At 48.6% G+C, this 20,665-nt stretch overlaps 3 protein-coding genes across 7 annotated transcripts in view; 2 read left to right on the top strand and 1 right to left on the bottom strand.

Moving 5' to 3' along the window:
* Window positions 1-1,908, top strand: part of EMID1 (EMI domain containing 1) — a 47,946-nt gene extending 46,038 nt beyond the window's left edge. For both annotated transcript variants that reach the window (XM_047088492.1, XM_047088491.1), the window contains exon 15: window positions 1,784-1,908. In XM_047088492.1, coding sequence (XP_046944448.1) covers window positions 1,784-1,908 — 125 coding nt within the window. The remainder of the gene's footprint in view (window positions 1-1,783) is intronic.
* A 1,757-nt stretch (window positions 1,909-3,665) lies between these two features.
* RHBDD3 (rhomboid domain containing 3) lies at window positions 3,666-9,505 on the bottom strand. Of its 2 annotated transcripts, XM_047087953.1 has the most exons (8): window positions 9,448-9,505; window positions 9,067-9,258; window positions 8,379-8,526; window positions 6,561-6,749; window positions 5,549-5,932; window positions 4,463-4,625; window positions 4,087-4,374; window positions 3,666-4,000 (listed from the first exon to the last, which is right to left on the bottom strand). In XM_047087953.1, exons 4-8 carry the CDS (start codon window positions 6,706-6,708, stop codon window positions 3,823-3,825), a joined length of 1,161 nt encoding a protein of 386 aa, XP_046943909.1. In that variant the 5' UTR covers window positions 6,709-6,749; window positions 8,379-8,526; window positions 9,067-9,258; window positions 9,448-9,505; the 3' UTR covers window positions 3,666-3,822. The 2 variants fall into 2 exon arrangements, with proteins under 2 accessions (XP_046943909.1, XP_046943910.1); XM_047087954.1 differs by lacking the exons at window positions 9,067-9,258; window positions 9,448-9,505 and adding an exon at window positions 8,703-8,735.
* Window positions 9,239-20,665, top strand: part of EWSR1 (EWS RNA binding protein 1) — a 27,161-nt gene continuing 15,734 nt past the window's right edge. For 2 of the 3 annotated variants that reach the window (XM_047087951.1, XM_047087950.1), the window contains exons 1-5: window positions 9,258-9,328; window positions 13,264-13,300; window positions 13,443-13,494; window positions 15,249-15,372; window positions 19,686-19,872. In XM_047087951.1, coding sequence (XP_046943907.1) covers window positions 9,316-9,328; window positions 13,264-13,300; window positions 13,443-13,494; window positions 15,249-15,372; window positions 19,686-19,872 — 413 coding nt within the window. In that variant the 5' untranslated portion in view covers window positions 9,258-9,315. Of the gene's footprint in view, window positions 9,329-13,263; window positions 13,301-13,442; window positions 13,495-15,248; window positions 15,373-19,685; window positions 19,873-20,665 lie in introns of all 3 variants that reach the window. The other variant, XM_047087952.1, reaches the window with a different exon arrangement.

Genomic DNA, 20,665 nt, shown 5'->3' with positions numbered 1-20,665 from the left:
CTGTGGCCACAAGCCTGGGGGAGTGACCCCATAAGCAAGCTTGGGTGATGGGCCTGAAGAGGGGGTGAGGGAGGAGGGGAGCATTGAAGAAGCAACTTTCCCCTCATCCATCGTACACAGCAGGTGCTAACTAAAGACCCAGATAGGGCTCATGTTTAGGCTATGATCAATAATAATGAGATAGTAACAGCTGTCACACATCCAGCCCCCCAGGCTGGGGGATTTATATCCAGTCCCTAATACAAGCTTGCCAAGTGGGCAATGCCACGCCCATTTCACAGATGAAGAAACAGAGGTTCAGAGAGCTCACATGATTTCCGCAGGGTCATAGCGATAGTAGTGGTAAGGCCAGGGGTCCACCGTAGGTCTGTCCTTTAAAGCTCTGGCTCTTTTCGCTCCATCAACAAAAGTTCACTGACACCTCTGTTCTGCCAGGCATTGAGTGGGGCCAGGGGAAACCAAGGACCCTGAACTTGATTGTGTCAAAATAGCATCTCATGAGCAACTCAAACAGTAACCAGGCCTGCAGGAGACCTGGGTCAAAAACACATTTAGTGACCATAATAATCCAACATTTATTATGAAAACCACTCCTGGGTACCTTAAACACTTACCACAAGGGTGGGACACAGTATTATCCCCATGTTCCAGATGAGGCTCAGAGGTTCTATACTTGGTTTAGGACTTGGCCCTAGCTGATATTAGAGGCTGGGCTCTGTGCTACTCTCCTCCTATGCTCCCTGATTTAGGGCATCAAATCTCCCTTGACTGTGAGCACACACAAATCGGTCTGTCCCAGAGGCCCCAAATTTCGGCCCAGAGGTGCATGGGAGGCTGGGACACACAGAGTCAGGGTGCTAGACAGTTATTATTATGAAGGTATAGCCCATTCCCCTGGCAGTGGCCCAATGGGACACTGGTGCTCACCAGAGTCCAAGTGTCCATCCCTTTGAACAGGACTTTGGAGGCTCAGCCAAGTCCCCCATCCTAGGGCTCTGCTCCGTGGATGTTCCTCTTCCCCTGGGAAAATAGCCCAACCTGACCTACCTGACCTGTTTGTTTAACTTAGAGAGGGACTAAAGTTAGTGGCAGAAGGCTTCCTGGAGGAGATAGGCCTTCCTCTGGGTTTTGAAGGATGAGTTTTCCAGGTGGCAAAAATGCCAATTATTGTTTCACTCTCGGGGGATACCTTATTTCCAGGTTGGGGCATATTTCACCATAGTCAAATCAGAACTGATTTCAATATTATTGAAGCTGGTCAGGACCTCAGTGTATCTGGAACTATCCCCCCTGGTTTTAGAGATGAGACAACTGAGCCTCTGACAGAGGTTAGACTTGCCCAAAGCTGCACAGTAGGTCAGTGGCAGAGCCTGGCCTTCCTAAACTCTTCCCCATCACAGGTGGCCTGAGTCTGTTCCCTGACCTTAGTTTACCCAGCTACAAAATGAGGATGACTCACCTATATTCCAAAGTGTGGAAAAGAACTATACTTGTATGGATCATTCATTCACTACGTGCTAAACGTTTCAGAAATATGGCAGGTTCATTTATCCCCCCTTGACAGAGAAAATCAGAGACCCTTGAGTGCTCTCATTGGGCTGGGAACTGCTAACTCCAGGGGGTAAGGGGAGACACTAATCAGCTTGCAAACTACCCTTTCTCACAGCTCTGCCTCCCAGATGCCAGGGCAGAGTGCCCAGCACCCCAGCCCCCAGAGGGCCGAAGGGAGATGGGCACCTCATACAGACCTCACTAACCCTGATTCTCTCCTTCCCTCCGGCAGAACCAGAGGGGTCGGGGGCAGGCCCTGCCGGCACAGGCACCCCCAGCCTCCTGCGGGGCAAGAGGGGAGGACACGCGGCCAACTACCGGATCGTGGCCCCCAGGAGCCGCAACGAGAGAGGCTGAGAGCAGGGGCGGCCCTAGGGGCAGACCTGGCCTGGCTTCCCTTCCTAGCCTGGACTTGGCCAACTGCCTCCAGGGACCGCCCATGCATATTTATTAATGTCCTCAGGGTCCCTTCTGCCACCTAGGCCTTTGGGATAGGCAAGTCTTGGTCCTGACACCCCGTGCAAGTCTGCCTACTATGAAGCTGAGAAGGGACTGTGGCCTGAGAGGGAGGGGCAGCCCAGGCAAGAGGTGAGACCTTGCTCAGGGCCTTGGGCCTCCATTGCCCTCTGTGAAATAGGATGGTGCAAGCCTGCAGGGAAGGGGTGGCAGGTTGGAGGCTTCGGTATTCTCACGGGCTGCCCGGGCATCCAGGCCTGTGGGCACTGATGGGTGGCTGGAGCTAGGGTTCTTCTGGGCCCTTAGCACACACGGGCTGGTGGGGAAAGGCAGGCTTGCCTCTCCCTCCTCCCCAGCCAAACCTCGGGGAGCCCACCGCAGCCCTCCTCTCCTTGATTTCTGGTGCTGGGTCCCCACCCTGAGCTCAATAGGCAGGACATTGCATAGGTCCTGCCTCCTGAGCCCCCAGCCCCTCCCATGTCCCAGGTGGGGGCGGAGGCACGGAGAGGGAGGGGCACCCTGGAGGAAGAGGTCTCCAGCCAATAAAGGCACCCAACCTGATGTCCCACTGGCCTGGTCTCGGTGTGTGCTTAGATGGGGTGCAGCTGGGCAGGGCCAGGAGCCTCTTCTCTCTTCTTGGTGGCCTTCCCTGCCCACATGCAAAGCAGGACTGTGAGGGCAGTCAAGGTGCTGTTGGGCAGGGGGGCACACAGGGGTAGGTGAGCAGAGCAGAGGCTCACACCATCCCCATTCCCTGGCCAGGTGTTAGGCAATGGCTGCAGCTTCTGAGAAGCCCAAGGAGCAAGAAACTGCCAGACCTTGGGGCAGCTTCCAGGTTGGGCGACCCGCAGCATCCCCCCCAAAGACTGTTTCCTCACCCATAAAAGGACGGCATGACCTTCAGGCTGTCCAGTCTGTTTCTGGCCCCTTGCCTGTGGCCAACGGCAGGGCTGGTCTCTACAGCCCCTTTACTCTGGCCCCAGCGTGGGGTACAGCCCCCTCAGGCGACTAGTCTGTAGGCTGCTCCAGGACACACAGTTCCCTGCATCACCCCTCAAAGTCCAGCTTCCCAGGCGCCCCAGGCCTTACCTCTCCCCACAGCCCATCAGCCTCACACCCAGGCCCCACCCTCCACCCTCTGGCTCAGTCTGCCCCTCCCCTTCCTGGGAAGGGGTCAAGGACTGAGGAGGGCCAAAAGGGAGGAGCTGCCTCTTCCAAGCTGAGGAAGCTTCTCCCTCATGGCACCCCCACATTGCTTCCTGTGCAGGGAGCCCAGCAGGGCACAGCCACCAGATCCAGAGCCTCAGGAGACTGACTGAACTGGCCCCTGTCCAGCAGGGACACTGTCAGGGTGCGGGCAGCGAAGGGATGATATTCCTGGGGAATTGGGGAAGGTTTCCTGAAGGAAGGTCTCCTGTAGGCTGAGACCCAAGGCTGGGTAGAAATCAGCTGGGAAACAAGATTGCTCCTCAGCAGAGGGTCTTCTATGCCCCGAGGTGGAGGGTGTAGCCTCCCCAGGAAGAGGCTGCAGTTCAGCCTTGGTCTCTGCACATCAAGGAGCTGTTCGCCTGAAATCAGTCAGTCCCTCCCCGCTCATTCATTCATCCCCCTTGCTGCCAACACAGAAGAGTCAGACACAACTGCTGCTCCCGAGGAGGTCTAGGTTGAAAAGTGCAGTTTTTATTCTGAACGGTGCCAGGGTGGGGTGCCAGAGGGGCCTCTCCTGCACCACACTGTGACTCTCAGCAGACAGGGCTGGGGCTCCGACTCCCCAACCACAGGTCAAGCCCCTCGTCACCCAAGGGCCTGCATGTGCTAGGGGGGACCAGGGCCCTCAGGGTGGGCGGGTCCACCCCTCCCCTGAGTCACTAAGGCCTCAGTGCCCACCTCCCCCTCAACCAGCAGGGACACGGCACCCTCCACTCGGCCCGTGGCTGCCAGTGCCACCACTGCCTGCTCTGTGGGGAAGCCCATGCGCTCCAGCTGCTGCAACCTGTGGGATGGGGGGACAGGGAGGGAATGTCAGGGCCACCTCCAGCCCCTGCACCAGGGGACCCCACCCCCACCCAACCGCCTTACCGCAGAGAGGAGACAGAGGACTTAGGCAGCCGTAGCGGGCTCTCAGGACACTGGGCTGGCCCCTCAAGGAGTGAGGCCTGGATCCCCTCCTGCAGCATCTGCTCATCCAGGGCTGCCCACAGCGGGGTCCCTGGGGGGAAGACGGGCCCGGTCCAGGCCAGGCCCACCTCAGAGGAGCCCTCCCAGGTCAGCTGCACAGGCCCTAGGCCTGGCGGGAGGTGGGCTGAGCCTTCGCTGCGGGACCAGAGGCTAGGGGAGGCTGTGTAAAGAGGTCCGGGGGCGGGAGGCCTGGAGAAGCAGAAGCAGAAGAGGGCCTGACTGCCAGCACTGCCGCGGATTACACCGGCGGGGCCGCCGTCTTTGGCATCACTCTCACCTGACTCCGGCAGGATGGGTGACCGGCAGCTCGGCCAGGCTGCCTGGGGTAGGAAGGAGTCTGACCGGCCAGCACTCTGCCAGGGCCCTGCACAAGATGCCCTCCTGCAGTGCTTGCAGCCGCCGCTCAGAGAGCTCCAGCCACCGGAAGGCCCCGGCTGCATCTGTCTGCCCGGGGCAGGGCGGCCGGTCAAGGAAAACCAAAACCAGCAGGGGTGAGCCCACACTGCATGCCAGGCCCTGGGCCAAGTGGTGACAGGCATTCCCTCACATCTATCTCCTCACTATGGCCCAGCAAGGGGTGTGTTGTCATCCTAGTCAGCAGCTCTAGGAAAAGGAACCTGCCCGAAGCTACTCAGCCAATAAGAGGGGGAGGCAGGTGTATCTCCCCACAAAAGCTCTATCCCCTCGTCTCCGGCATCCCCTACCTGCTCTGTTCCCAGAGCTCTCCGGTCTGACTCAAGGCCCACCCTTGTGCCCAGTGACACCCCCCTCATTGCCCTCAGCCAGGGCAACGTACTCCCCACTGCAGGATACAGCCAGGCCTGGGCAACTGGTGTCCCCAGTCCTAAAAAGCCACAGCGGGTAAGCCTGTGCCCACTGTTCTCTCCAAAGGCACGGTTTCCCCAATAGGCACGGAGCATCTTTGGAGCAAAAGCCTGTGTTCAATGCACCTGCACCGCCAGCCACACGTGTTCCACCTTTCAGTGCTGAGCCCCGGGGCTCACTCTCACCCTGGCCTTGCGCTTCCTGCACCCTCTGCCTGGCCTGCTCTTTTTCACTTGCCCTGAACCCTTCATCCTGCACATCTCAGCTCAGATGCCGCCTCCGTAGGGGAGGGCTCCCCTTTATATTATAGTCGGTGCCTCCACCTGGCCATTAGCCCTCAGCTCCACCCCCGCCCAGTCTGGCCAGAAGAAGACTCACAGATGCTCCCGGAATGTGTTTGCACAGCTGACCTGCAAGGACCTGACCTCCTTGTGCCACAAGGACCTGACCTCTTGTGCTGCTTCCCTCCCAGGCAGCCTGGGGGCCCAGCCACAGAACCCACATGTCCACGTGGGCCCTGGACCCAGGCAAAGGATACAGGCGAGGCCAGCAAGGAGGCCGCACAATAGCTGCAGGAAGGGTGGCTCGGAGCTGAGCACTGGTGTCAAGGCAAGCAGCAGCCACGGCAGCAGCCACGGTGGCAGTACCCCCTGGGGCTGTCTAGGGTGGTAACCCTGCCCCGCCAGCATGGCCAGGTGGACAGGCATGTAGCCACAGCCACCAGCTGCGCTGGGTACCCCGAGGCCTGCCAGCAGCACACCCATTAGCCCAGCAGCCAGGGCGAGCAGGGCAGAGGCATGCAGGAACCGCAGCGTGCCCAGGTGGCACTCCTGCCACCAGCCCAGTGTGGGCAGGAGCAGCAGGCTCAGGAGGAGGCCAGGTAGGGCCGTGTGGCCCAGGACGTGGGTCAGCAGACGGTGTGCTGGGAGAGAAAAGGATCTTATGTGCCAGGTTAGTGGCCCTAACCCCCAAGGCTGTCCCCAGAGTGGTAGTTACCCTCTACAGAATACCCACTAAGCCAGCCTCCTCTCCTCAGGAGCCAAAGTCTGCCCACTGCCAGCACTGTAATTACTCGTGAAAGGGACCAAGGGCTTCTAAATGCTGCGGCTGCTCCCCTACTGTGTTAACCGAACATGCTGGAGACACCACTCAGTCTTCTCAAGAGCAACCCAACTATGGATGAGTCACTTAACGTCTGATGGGAAACACTCAGCTGGGGTCACTCCTCAAACTCCCAGGACCTCCTGAACATTCCTGTACTAAGCTGAAAGCCTTAGTTCTTATTTTAAGAGAAAACCACCAAAAAAGGAAGCCATCTGAAAAGAATACCTACTCACAGGCTCCCACAGCTCTGCTGGCCCCTCTGCCTAGGTGCTCCGCCCTCCCTTCTTGGCTGTGGATGAGCTGGGCATGCTCCTGTCCAAGGCCACTGGGGGCACTGGGTCCTCTCTCTGCTTGACCAGTGTATGATGCATGCCGCTCCTATGAACTGGTCTTAGGCCCTACCTAAGTCTCCTGCCTCTTCCAAGGTCCATGGGGCTGGCTCTCACCCTGCCAAGGGTCCAGCAGCAGCTCTGGGGCCAGGGCAAGGCTGGGGCCAGCCCCCACCAGCCACAGGCAGCTCAACAGCAGCATCAGGACAGAGGAGGCAAGAGGCAGCGCCGGGGACAGTGGGCCAGGGGGACCTCTGGCATGCATAGCACGGCTGAAGGCGTCAAGAGTGGTCTTGGGGCTGTGTGCTAGGAGTAAAGGAAAACAATAACAATAGTTATTACTGCAATTTTTACCCAACTTCCTTTCAACTACCCTCCCAATGGCTCCATTTTACAGAAGTAGAAACTGAAGCTGGAGAGGCAGGTCCAGCAACTCAACCATAGAGGAGCTCGGACCCTAACCATGTGCTTAGCCACCCTGCCATCCCCTCTGCCTGTGTGAGGATGGTGAGGAGCCAGACCAAAAGGGATGTGAGTTGATCTGGGGCTCTGGACTCCCAAAAAAAGGGGTGCAGCACCCCAGGACAAACTAAGGGTCATCTCCAGCTTTCCTCTGCCTCCCTCTTCCCTCGGGTTGCAGACCAGCCACCTTTCTCCCTTCTCCCCTCCACTGTGCCCAGCCTTAGAGCTCTAGAGGGGCTCAGCTGCCCTTGACACAGGGTGAGGCCAACCAATCGGCAGGCAGATTCGGAAGGGGCTAAGGCAGAAGGGCTGGAGGAGGGGCAAGAGTCCCACACCCTAAGTGCAGAGAGAGACGTTCCCTTTCTTCAGCTATGAGTACAGCCCTTCTGGCCCTAGCCCTCCTTCCAGTGTCCCCTCCACTCCTTCCTGCTGTGCATCCCTGGACAAGTTTTCCATCCTCTGAGCCTCTCCTTCCTCATCTGTAAAATGGGGATTAAGAAAATCCTTTCCTCATACAGTGAGAAAAAGAAATGGACTAAGGCAGGGCCCAGCCCACAGCTCCTGCTTAATAAACTGTAGCCATCCCATCTAATTGTGGGAGGAGGCAGAGATAACTAGCCACCAGTGAGGTGGGGGGCAGGAGGGGGGGTGGCTCCTCAACATGGAAGCAGCTGCTCCAGCCTGGCTGGTTCAGTCTGGCCCTCAAAAAAGTCAACTCCCAGCCCACAAGGCACAGGCCTTGCTGAAACCTTCTCACCCCCAGCCAGGCCTGGAGCCTCCCAGTGAGCCTCCCAGTGAGCTGATCTCATGAGGCAGAAAGCAAAAGCCCAGAGACAAGAAGACTGCTTCATCTGCTCCTTTCCCAAGAGCAACCTCAGCATCAAAACCCACCTGCCAGTTTCCTGCAGGAAGAATGTAGAAAGTTCCTCTGCCTGCAATGTCCCTCTCTTCAGCTCTCCAATAGGCAAACTCCTATACACCCCTTGAAGCCCAGTTCAAATGTCCCTGTCTCTTGCCCTGGCCCGCCATGTCATGGGTCATAGATCTTATCCTATCTAGTGAGTACAGCTTGGCCTGTCTTTTTTCCTGAGCAGATGGTCTGGACAGGGGGCAGGTGGGAGTGCCCTCCTCTTACTCATCCCCAAGTTTCCCATACGTGTTCACTGAAAGAGAGACACTGGCTAGCTTCCAGGCCCGGCTGAAAGATTTGGGTGAGCCCTGCGCTTCCTTGGGCCTGAGCACGTTTGAGGAGACTAGACCGAGTCCAGAAAGGCAGACAGGTGCCAGCCTTGCCCAGAGCCAAGAAAACCACTGCAAGCCTCCCTCCTTCTGCACCTTCACAACCATTGTACCCAGGGCACCTTACAAGGCTGAAAGACTTGCACACGGACAAACAGAACTGGGACTGGAACCCTCTGGGCCTCAGTCTCTTCATCGATAAAATGGGGCTGTGCACCATCAGACCCTGCCTACCTTACTAGGAAGACTGGAGGACGCAATGAGAAGACAAGAACCGGGAAGATTCTTCCGAGCGATAAAGTGGGAGTCCCAGAGCGTGGGTCGGACTCAGCTTTGTGACTTAGGAAAAGCACACAAATTCCTTGGGCCTCAGTTTCCCCTTCTGTAAAAACAAGGGTATTGGATGGGGGGGTACTAAAAGGGCACTCTCGACGTTGACCGTTACTGGGGGGGGGGCTCTTAAGATCTGGCGCGCTACGTTCGGGGGGCGTCCCATCTAGCCCACCCGCCTCGGCCCCCTCCCCCCTCCGGCCCAGGCCACGTGTCCGGGGTACTCACTGCAGAGCGCGTTCCCCCCCCTCCCCCGCCCCCGGAATGCCAGGTGGGGCCCCGGCTGGGAGTCGGGACTCTAGCTTCCCGGAGAGGTCTGAGAGCCCCGAGCCCATTCTGCTTGCACTCGGGCGCGTGACCCTGGCCGGGCGGGCTCGCCACCTCTTCCCCCGCCCTCCAGTCCCCCGCCGTCCGCCGATTAGTCAGCAGTTGTTCTAGGCCCGGGTCCCTTCCCCCAGCCCTCCCGCCGGCCTCCGTGTCCCTCCAAGGCAGACTCTTCAGAGACGGTCCCTAGAGCCAGCGGACGTAACCATTCCGAACAGCTTAGCTTTGCACGGAGAATCACTCCGGGTTGATACCAAGACCCGCTCACCCTCCGCTTCGGACCCTTCGGCGCTAGTTTGGCCCGCATGTCACGCCCAGCGCCTTTGAGAGAACATTAGGACAAGAGCTGCAGGCGAGAAGGACGAGAAGGCTGTGGTTCATCCCTCCTTCCCTCACCCCTGCGGCCTGGCCCGATGGTAGCGCCCGAGGTTGCGGGTTTCGCGCCTGCGCAGTGCGGCGCCTAGAGGGAAAGCGAGAGGGAGACGGACGTTGAGAGAACGAGAAGGAAGGAGAGAAAATGGCGTCCACGGGTGAGTGTGGTGAAACCACGGTCGCGCCGGCGACGGTCGGGACACCCAAATGTGAGGCCGCTTGTCTCAGGGGGTGGCCGAGACGACTAAATAGAGTTGCGGAGAAGGGTGTGAGGTACCTTCCGGGGCCCGACGAGCTCGAGGGCCCGAGTTCTCCTCCCCTCCCCCCACCGGGAAGGCCGGTTCTGGAATCTTCCGGCGCCCCCGGCGCGCGGGGTGCATGCGGCGGCGGGGGCGCGCGGGGCCTGCCGTGGCCTCCATTGTATGGCGGCCGTCGGGTCCCGCGCTCCGGGCTGCTCGCCACGTGGGCGGGGCCTTAGGCCTCCGGGCCCCCGCGTGGGGATGGGGGTAGGGCTCGGCAAGGCCTCGAGTCCGGCGCCCTTAAACCGGAGCGCGGGCGGGGGGGAGGTCTCGACGGCTGCTCAAGAAGTCGCAGCACTGCCGCTTCTGTGATTCCTCACCCCACCCCCATTTTTAGGGAGGCGGCCCAAGCTTGAGGGCGACTCTGCTTCGCCGAGGAGTCCGGGGGGAAAAGCAAATAAACAAACAAAAAAGGCATCGCGGGTTTGTGAGCCGAGGGGTGCCGACCTATGAGCGGGCGCCCCGTCATGGCCTGGTCGGCAGGGGCGTCCGGTGTGGCCGAGCTGCCCTCTCGGCGGGTTCTAGCCCCAAACCGAACTTCTGCCCGACTGGGCTTTGGGCGGAATGTGCTTCCCCCTCCAGAGCAACCCCCCCCTCCGCTTCGTTCTTACTATTATTAATTCCACTATTTTTTCTCCTCAAAAAGCAATTCAGTGGCTTCCCGGGGCCATTTTTCAGCAAATGCCGAGGGAGATCCGTTGTATAATAAGACCAGCCTGGATCGCGAGGCCAGAAATCCCTACCGAAAGGAAATTCTGGCCTCTTTGACCTAGGAGAAACAAAAGGCCCAAGTCGGCATTTGAATTATTCTTAAGCAGTTGCCTCGCACGTTTATTCGACTAGGTTAAGCTGGCGGGCTTGTTTATCTCTTGGACTGATACGAGAGAGGGAAGGGAGACGCAGGCTGGACTTTGAAAGAAAGCCCGGGGTGGGGGTGGGGAGCTCGAATGTGAAAATCTAGGGTGGTCTTTGATGCGTGAGTTGTTTAACCTTGTAGCCTAAACATCACCGGCAGTTTGCAGCCTGTTTGTGCACTAACCTGCGGTTTTTGGTAGGGCGGGGCATTTTTGCCTCGAGGGGGGGTATTCTTAAGCCTTCTAACACCAGGCCTTAAAAGCAGTGGTAGAAGTCGAGGGAAGACCGGAAAAGCTCTGGTTCCTTCCGAGATTTAATTTGAAAGGGGTCCAGAATCCAGCAACTTAAGGACAATTTTAAGTCTTCCCCTGCTGTGTGATCAGTAAACAGGCAGGTAAATGCTGGCTATGGGTTCAGAGTGCCCATAGATGAGAGGACTCTGAAATACCACAGCCCAAGGCACATCCTGGTGGAAAGTGGTTTCTGCAGAGGCCTTTCCACCTTCCTCTTCCTTGGCGGTGTTTGAATTTTGTGAGGGGAGAGTGCTATTCTCCCTTCCCTCTTTAAGCATGGGGAGTCAAAATGTGTATGGTCAAATTTTTGCGAGGCTGGACATGCCAGTTTCTTGGTCTACTTTGCTGAAAATGTTTTTTGGAAACCTCCATGTACTGTATTAGAATTACAGTTGCGTTTTATGTTAGACACACAGTATTAGGCCAGCTGGAGGATCTTAAATCATGGACTTTCGTTTCCTTACCTTCAAAATGAAGGAGTGAGGCTAGATCTTTTCAGTGCTTTTTGAGCCCTGAACTTCTTGACCTTATAGAATATTTGGTTCCCACAAATTACTCCATATTGACTTTAACTCATTATGTAGTCTGAAGCTCTAAATCTCTGTTTGCATAGTGAGTACCCTAAAGTATCTGAAAGTCACTACTTTGGGTAATGTAAGATGTGGGTTTTTTCCCTCATGTATGTTATAGGTAGAAAAGTGAAGTCGATGTCCACTTTAACAAAGAATTACAGTGCAAACTCCCAAGTAACCACCATTCAGACCAAGAAATAGAACATTGCCAGCACTCCGGAGGCTCCCTTCTCCTCAACTTGTCTTGTATTTTTGGTGGAGTCTTCAGCTGCGCATGTGAGGGTTAAAAACAAAGTATAACTGACTGCTAAAAAAAATCTGACCATTCTGTAACTAACATTTTTGAGTCCATAAAATGTTTGTGTGCTGTAGGTAAATAAAATAAGTTCTCAGGAAACAAATTTGCTACCTCCCTTAGCCCACCCGTGTGGGACTAAATGGGCTGGTTTCACGCTGATCTGAGATCATTCGTTGTTCCATATCAGCTTTGACAGTTTTCTGTTTTTACATAACTGTTCTTGTGTAAAAGTCCTCTTGCAAAGTTGAACTTATATGTCAGCAATTTAGAATAATTTCTCATACAAGACACCAACAAAACGTAGACTGAAATATTTTATTTTTGATGCTTCATTTGTTTTGTGAATACCACATGGAAGAAGTGATTTGCATTTATTTTTTATGCACTACATAGGAAGCATGACTTGTGCTTTTGAAAATGCCTTAAGATTGTCTTGAACAAATCAATTTGTTCATTATACAAAGCCTTTGGACATTTGATTTGATCATGTTGATTATTTGGGATTCTGTGTTAAGGCTGTACAGAGGAAGGAAAGTAGTTACAGGTAGAGAGGTAGAAAGGTGACCCTACTTGAAGAGAGATTCAGCAAAATGCTTTGGGGTCAGGTGGACTGTGAGGCAGGCTTTGGATGGAGTGGGGGTAGATAGAAACTCATCCGTGAAGAGCTGAGATAGATGTCCACTGTTGCTTTCAAATGAGGGGCTACTTTCTGATTGGAAAATAAAGGACCCTTTTGTTTAGCACTAATGGCAGTACTGTCTTCTGGCATAGAAGAAGATAAGTATTTCTTGTGGAAAGTAAAGCATTGGGCAGAATTTTCAAAAATAATTAACTTTAAAAATATATGTCAAGTTCAGTAGTGCTGTGAAAACTTCTTAATCATTTTATTTTCTATTTTCACTACTTGTAGACACCTCAGTGAACCAGAGTTCCTTTCTGTGCATGTTGTAAATTTCATATGAAAAGGAAAATTATGGGAAGGATTATGTAGAAAGAGAAAAGAAGAAAAGTTGTGGGTTCGTTTGTTTTCTTTAGAATTGAAATCATTTTGAGTTTTTAAAAGATATTACCTAAAACCAAATTACTCCCGTGCTTTCTTCTCTGCCACATTTCAGATTCTGAAACTTTTAACTGCTGGGATTTATGTCGTGTCTAGCTTCTGACTTAACTGTACACATGTAACCCTGATATACTTAGGAAGGCCTTTAAAACACTGGATTGAGATGGCTCTCCTTTTTGCCATTCCATGTCACAGTCCTGCTAGGGAATTTTGGTTGGTCTAACTTGCTAAAGTGAGGGAGTGATAGAAAAACTAGTTTTTGAGGAGGTGTAGTGACTGATGTAACCAGTCTGATGTTAAACATTGTGATATTGTGGCATGCTTCATTTTTATATGAAGGTAAAACTTCTGATCCTGTTGGTTCATCTTGGGGTTTTTTTGTTAGTCTTAGGCTGATGATCCATGTATTTGAAATGACAGCCTGCAGTTAAGGGGGGTTTGTGGTCATGGGAACCTTCAAAGTAGCTCTGCCAAATCAGCTGATCTTGACCTCATTAGCTGGCACTATATTATAAAACTTTGAATTTAACTGGCTTAGACTTATTTTTTGGTTTGATGTTGAGAGGCAAGAGGTACTTATTGGAATCTGTATTGGCCTGTACTTCCTCTCAACAATTTAAAGAATTTATCTCTGCCACCTGAATTCCTTCACCCCTTTTTTTCTTTTTCCTTGCCTCTGCTGACTTGACACTATTTTCTCTCCTTGTTTCCTCTAGATTACAGTACCTACAGCCAAGCTGCAGCCCAGCAGGGGTAAGTCAGTCTTTTATAACAGGACTTTGGGTGTGATTGATTATACTGTTTTTAGAGTACCAAGTCTCCTGGAGTTATAGAGAATTTTGTGATGGAATCTGAATGTTCTGTATTCAGTTCTTGAATTTAATTTTTCTTACAGCTACAGTGCTTACACCGCCCAGCCCACTCAAGGATATGCACAGACCACCCAGGTAATCTTTAAGATAATTGTATGTGATTGCATCCCCAAGCAAAATGTTTCTGTCAGCCATTAAAACAATAACAGATACAGATATTTTTTAAAAATTCAGTAATAGGAAAGTATAATGTGCTTGTAATCATAAAAATACCCAGGTGTTTTAAACTTTCACAGTGGGAGTGAAATGACACCATTCTCAAACTGGGAATTGCTAGCTCCCCATACCTTTCTGGTATCATTTCTCAAGTTAAGTGCCTTGTTTTGTGCTAGGTCTGTCTACATACTATATTCTGTTTAAATTTATTTAACTTGATTATACAGCAATTCTGTCAATACAAAAAATTGCAGTGCATAGATATGTCATTTGCCAGTGTTCACACAGTAAATGGCAGGATCAGCTCTGCTAAGTATGGCTGCTTAGCTGCAGAGCCTCTGAGCCCTTTCCAGTACAGGAGCTTGTGTTTAAAAGCCTAGGCCAGGGTACCTGGATGGCTCAGTTGGTCATTTAAGTGCCTGACTTTGCCTCAGGTCATGATCTCATGGTTTGTGAGTTTGAGCCCCAACTCAAGCTCTGCACTGACAGCTTGGAGCCCGCTTTAGATTCTGTGTCTCCCTTTCTCTCTACCCGCCCCCCTTCCCCCCCACCACTTGTATTCTCTTTCTCTCAAAAATAAATAAAAATTTAAAAAAAAACCCAAGTGGGGGCACCTGGGGGGCTCACTCGGTTAAGCGTCCGACTTCAGCTCACGTCATGATCTCACGGTTTGTTGGTTTGAGCCCCACATTGGGTTCTGTGCTGACAGCTCAAAGCCTGGAGTCTGCCTCAGATTCTGTGTTTCCCTTCTCTCTGCCCCTCCCCCACTTGAGCACTGTCTCTCTCTCTCTCTCTCTCTCTCTCTCATAAATACTTAAAAAAAATTTTTTAATGATAAATAAAAACTCGAGTATAAAGTTAAAAAAAAGAAAAAGCCTAGGCCAACAGGTGTTAGAAACTATCATCCTAGAATTCTTAAGATCACTTCAAATTCTGAAATGATCCATACATTAAATGGGTGCTAATAATTCTTCCATGGAAACATCCTAGGACAGACAGATTGTGAAGTGTCTGGCAGATCTTACATAATTGGTCATTCAAATCTCAAATGTAATCTTGCTAATAACCTGGAAGAATACCTCATTCCTTGCCAGGTTTTAAGTATTAACTAAAGTCCAGGTTCAAAAGATTGCCCCCTTGATATGTTAACCTTAAGAGGAGACACTTGGTGTTCTGGTTTGGTTTTTGTTTTTTTGTTTTTGAAGTGATGTAATAGTTTTTAAATCTGTATGTCAGGCTGAAAATCTGGTTATCAAATCAACAGATTTTAATCCCATTTTCCTTTTCTTTCCTTTGGCTCATTTTGCCTTCCTAACATTTGTTTCCAGCTGCTAAAACTGCTACACTAAGTGTTGGCAATTATGCACCTGTTCCCTTATTGCCCATCCCTTGAGAGTCTCTTGTTAATCTCTTGTATGTTAACTGAGATTTTGCCTAATTATCTCAGGAACTTTTTTGTAGTTAAGTTTACGAAAATATGAGTGAATTAGATAAGGGAAAACAAGCATTTGTGATAATGTAATCACTTGTCTGTTTTTTCCAGTCTTTTTACTAGAAAGCAATATTTTTGGCTTTGGTCTCCCAATTTGGAAACTCAGAAATAAGTCGATCTATTTTATTGCTAAAATACAAGGTTTACATATGAACTTCCTGCATGCGTTTTCTTTGAGCAGGCATATGGGCAGCAAAGTTATGGAACCTATGGACAGCCCACTGATGTCAGCTATACCCAGGCTCAGACCACTGCAACCTATGGGCAGACTGCCTATGCAACTTCTTATGGACAACCTCCTGCTGGTAAGGCCTGCCTTGGAGAGACTTTTGGGTCATAGCCACTGGGAGTTTGCTAAGAATCTTGTTATTTATGCTGTATATTCTGGTCCATACTTTGGCATCTGGGGATCCTTTATTTTTAGGAAGAGCACTTTTTTTGGTCTCTTTTCTTTCCTTAGTTCTCCTAAAGGATCTGTAATAGAATGTGGGTGGGATAATTTTCTATTAACTATTTCATACAGTGTATTGAATAATTTCATAACCAAATGGAGAATATATAAAAGATTGTGCTAATGGTAATACTGGGTAAGAATGAGCCTTCTTAAAGTGAGCTGCTTAAAATCAAACTGATTTTCACATCTGTTTGCTTCATCTGATAGTGTACCCTCTACTTTTTGTTTTGTGCTTTCCACAGTAGAAGGGACCAGTACAGGTTTGACTATCCTGCTCATTCTTGCATGGGAAATGCTTTCCATCTTGTCTAACCCTGTAATGTTGACCCTTTAGGTGTTTCCATCTGTTTAACCCTCAAACTTTCTAACATCACACACAACAAGGTGCTAATGGGAAATTGCTTCAGGTGCCATTCACAGTTCCATGTCCTTTTCTTTTTGTGATTTTGGGAAAGGTTATGCTTTATTTTACATTATTTTCTCTCAGGCCCTAATAATAGTTCACTTTCCCAAAGGTATTTCAGATAACTATTCCCCAGCTGACTTCCTCCTATTCCCTGAAGAATAGATTGCATGAGTAGATTTATTTAGAGGAACAGACTGCCACCCTGCATGTAATGTTTGTCTCTTGGTTGGTTTCCAGTCCAGACACATTTTATTTTCTGTTTTAAATGTTAATTATTTTAATTCATAGTATGTCGTACCAGCATTCCAAGGAGCTAAAAAAATAAACTACTCTGAGAATTAGAACAAAGTATACCCTAATACTAGGATTGAGTGGAATATGTGAAAAATTTATAAGAATTTTTATGTTTAGTGCTTCTGCATAACATTTTAGAATCCCTACCTTCTCCTCACCCACCCACTCTCGTCTTTATTATTATAAGAGAATATTGAATATACAGTAGTCTTAAAGATGTAAAAACTCTAATTTTCCAACTATTTTTAGTTCCCTGTTCTATTAATCAAGAGTCTTTAGTAGGGGGAAACCTATATATGTAATTTATGTCATTGAGTGACAATGTCCTGGATTTGATGGGAAGAATTCCCTAATCTGTGTAATTAATGCATATCTCATATAGCATGAGAAATGTTTGCACTTCCTGTTGGTGTTAGTACTGGAAGAAAAGCTGGAACTAGTACCATGCAATTTGAATTGTGAGATTCAATTTTGAAATCGTGAGGTGAACTTTACATACCAAGCTACTAGAGTTTTTTTATTGATCATAATGAGCATACAATATTAGTTTCAGGTATACAACATAATGATTCCATATTTGTATATGTTGTGAAATGATTGCCACAGTAATTCTAGTTAACATCTGTTGGTACACATGGTTAACAAATTTTTTTTCTTGCATTGAGAACATTTAAGATACAGTGTCTTACCAACTTTAAAATATACAAGACAGTTTATTAACTATAGTCAAGGTGCTGTACATTACATCCTTGGGATTTATTTATTTTATAAACAGAAGCTTTTGACTACCTTCACTCGATTTTAAAAACCAGTATCATTTGAAAATAAATAATGCAGCTTAGATCTAGCCTTTGGAGTCTAGATCATTTTATAGGGACATGATAAAGTCATTTATAGGAAATACAGGAGTCTTCTAGGTTCTTTAGAGTCATGTGTTCTCATTGTCATTAAATGGACAAGTTCTATCATGAGTACAAAAACATAGGACATTCTGATACAGAAACCAGTGGCTTTAATGAGCAAGAGATTGCACTTAATAAGGACTGTTTATATGGATTTTATAGTTTATGGAGAACCATTTATACCTCCCTTAGTGCTCCCATTGATCTTTGAAGTGTAGACATCAAAATTAAACCTGATGGGCAAAACTGAGGCCAAACCAAACTAAGTTAGGAACCTTCACAGGCAGTGAATGGGTTCAGACACTTTTGTCCTTACATCGTGCTGTGTTTACACATAAAAGTCATCAGATAGTTACTGGAAGGAATGTATGAAAAGACCCTTTTCTCTTAATAGAGTTTTTTTCTGTATTAAACTTTAAGAGAAAGTGGCCATATAAATCTCATCTCATTACTTAGAATAAAAATCCGAAACTTCAATTTTTACCATTCAAGTCGAATAAAAATTTTGGTTGATTTGTGTAATGTTTCCTTTTTCCTTAAAGTCATCAGCACAGAGGAGATGTGTTGTCTTTTTGCTGTCAGTTGTTTTTATTGTCATTAAATCATTTTGCTCTGTTAATTTTTGTTCATTTGCCTGGCTGTTTGTGTGGGTACTACAGATTATTTTAAAGATTATTAACCCAGTGTCTATTACCTTAATCTTTAGCACTACAAGGCTCTAACAGTTACTGTGTAGTTTTATGACATCAGTTGTTGGCCTGATCAGTCATAGTTTGTTGTTTTTACTTGCCCTTGTGAATCTTATAGATGGCCCTGTCATCTGTAGGGGGAAAAATCTGTGTAGGAGTAATAGGGTAGGTGGAATTAGATTCCAGTTAAATTTAAATAAATGAGTGCTTTATATGTTTGACATTAGGACTCTGCAGAGAACTTTTAAATTAAATAAGCAGACGAACGACATGCCAGCTCAAAAAACTTCCATTGCTTGGGGCTTTCTGTTTTGTGCATTATGCTTTCATATACATTTCAGCCTAGCAGTTTTGAGAAGGAAATAACTGTCTTTGTGTATAATTAACTTTAGAATTTACCTAAAATGTTTGGGATGGAGAAGAAAGTATTAGTCTGTCCAACAAGAGGTGATAACTTTAGATTGTACAGAGGGAAGTTGGTATTGGCTAATAAGGTGTGTGTATAGTGAGGACACTTTACTAAAGGTTAAGGCCCTAAATCCTAACTAAAATGAGCAGTCTTAATTCAAGATTTGTTTTTAAGTGCTGAAACTTTTTTTTACTTTAGTTGAGATATAGACTATTTTTTGGTGGATATAAATGCTGAGAACTAGACCCAACTTTTTGTTGCATGACTTACTTGTGCTCATTGACCATGAGGAGTCAGAGAAGAGCCCAGTACCAGGGAAGTTTATAAGACGTCTCACAGGAGGAGGATTCAAGTTAGAAGCTGCAGATTTGGGGGCCTTTTGTCACACTGCAAGCCCAAGTTGCAGATGAAAGGGTTTGCATCCTGCCTGGTCTGGTAGAGGCACAAACTAGGGAGAGAGCCTACCTTGGTCTGCCTTCTCCCAGTGAGAGCAGGTCTTTGTGATGCTAACTCTAGGGTCTACTTCCAATATTGCCAAATGGGAAAAAGACCTTTTTGCTTGTGGTGGGTGAAGAAAGGAAGGGGTGTATGGGTATTTTGATGACAAGCCTAGAATCTCAGATGGTTTTATTATGTGAAAAATATTTATCTTTTAAAGGTTTATTTGGGGAGTATTAAGTTTAGTTAAAATCATTTATCAGAAAGGTCAAATAGGATAACCTTCGTTGGTTATACTTAAGTAATATAATTTGTAGTATCTTATTACTTGAGTGCCATTTCAAAACTTGGTGCTGGTAACAAACATCTTTTTAGTTGTTACCTGAAACAAAAGTAGCAATTGTTGGAGTGTTCATTTGTTCTTAATATCTCCCACTGAAGATTAAACACGTGTTCTCTGTGATTCAGTTTCCTTAAACCTGAACTGTCCGTTTTGGAGTAATTGGGATTGAAAGTAAAGTAATTCCAAATTACAGGTTTTATTGCTGAAACTAGTACCTGGATCATTACTTTTAGCTATTTTAGCAATGTGTCATTGGCTTTTCCCTTTCTGGGATGTTTTATTCTTGCTTGAGAGTTTTTGGGGGTACTTAACTAGTTAGTCAATAAAATTGGTAAGAAGGCCTGCTAGCAAAACCAGAGTAGATTTAGCAAAAGCTGACTTTTCTCCTATTCATTCGGGGGGGGGGGGGGGGCTGCAGCAAGAACCTTGTTTTCTGTAACATACCCTATTTCCTCCTTTCTGTTAAGTGTGGTTGTAGAGCAAAGGAGAGTGCTTTGCTGAAAAGTGGGCGACTTTCAGAGAACTTAGGCTTTAAATACTGGTTTGTCGCTGAACGGGAAATATTTAAGGGGCTAAATATTGTGGTTGAAAGTAGGTGGTTTGTTTACAAATTGTTCTGTTAATGAGTGTATAGGCAGATCTCTGAAGAGCCAGGAATCTGATATAGCTGTCCTTTGTTCTAGGTTATACTACTCCAACTGCCCCCCAGGCATACAGCCAGCCTGTCCAGGGGTACGGCTCTGGTGCTTATGATACCACCACTGCTACGGTCACTACCACCCAGGCCTCCTATGCAGCCCAGTCTGCATATGGCACTCAGCCTGCTTACCCAGCCTATGGGCAGCAGCCGGCAGCCACTGCACCTGCAAGGTAAGGCCATGCTCACCTAGTTCTGATTCTGCAGGGCATCAATCTATTTTCGGGAAAGAGAGCAACTATGCACACTTAAGAGTGTCCAGGATTTCATTCCTTTTTGATGGTTACTCTTAACATACTTTTAAGTGTTGACTGTGTCCTTACAATCATCAGGCTAATGTGCTAGGACACACCACAAATACATTGTTCTCCATTTAGTAGAGAAGTGGTGCCATCCAGGGGCCAAGATGAGGAATGTCACTGGCCAGATGGTCTAGTTTCAGAAGAGTGATCTTTTAGGATAGGAGGCTATTACCAAACCCAGAAAAAAATCGGGTGTGTGTTTTCCCTCACAACAAAGCTGATAGAGTTGTACTATTGGTGCTTTTATCTTTGGTTTTATTGGCCTTGTAAATGGGTAACACGTTTCTCTTTGGGAAAAACATGGCAGTTCACAGTAAAGGGGAGGTGGGAAGTCCTACAGTGGTGTCTTAGCTGAAGGAATTGACATGTTTTTTTCTGTATTATGTAGTTTGGTTTTCTAAATACCACAGGCAAGTATACATTCTTAACTGGATATCCTGTTATGGGGTGAATATTTGGGCAAACACATTTCATACTCCATGACTAACTAGCAGGTAAACAATATTATTACTTAACAGAAGATTTCAGGTCTTTGCTTTAGGCAATGCACATAGGTGGCATCTGCATACAGTCTTGAAGGAACATTGAATTCTGATTTGAAAGAAGACTTTAGGGAATAAACAAGATCAACTTGTAACCTAGACTTTTTGCCTACTGTAGAGGT

The sequence above is a fragment of the Lynx rufus genome, unplaced genomic scaffold (assembly GCF_022079265.1).
Source record: "Lynx rufus isolate CCGP_SWC_20201006 ecotype Redwood Valley unplaced genomic scaffold, mLynRuf1.p SCAF_24, whole genome shotgun sequence".
Classification (NCBI taxonomy): Eukaryota; Metazoa; Chordata; class Mammalia; order Carnivora; family Felidae; genus Lynx; species Lynx rufus.
Note: the sequence above shows the minus strand (reverse complement) of the source record. Positions and strands in the feature narration are given on the sequence as shown.

Excerpts from the sequence above, each read along its gene's own strand:
- RHBDD3 (XM_047087953.1), bottom strand. The coding sequence starts at position 6,708 with ATGCATGCCAGAGGTCCCCCTGGCCCACTGTCCCCGGCGCTGCCTCTT. Across the intron at positions 5,933-6,560 it reads GCTGCTGGACCCTTGGCAGG|CACACCGTCTGCTGACCCAC; the intron begins GTGAGAGCCAGC and ends TTTCTCTCCCAG. Across the intron at positions 4,001-4,086 it reads TCCTCTGTCTCCTCTCTGCG|GTTGCAGCAGCTGGAGCGCA; the intron begins GTAAGGCGGTTG and ends CCCATCCCACAG.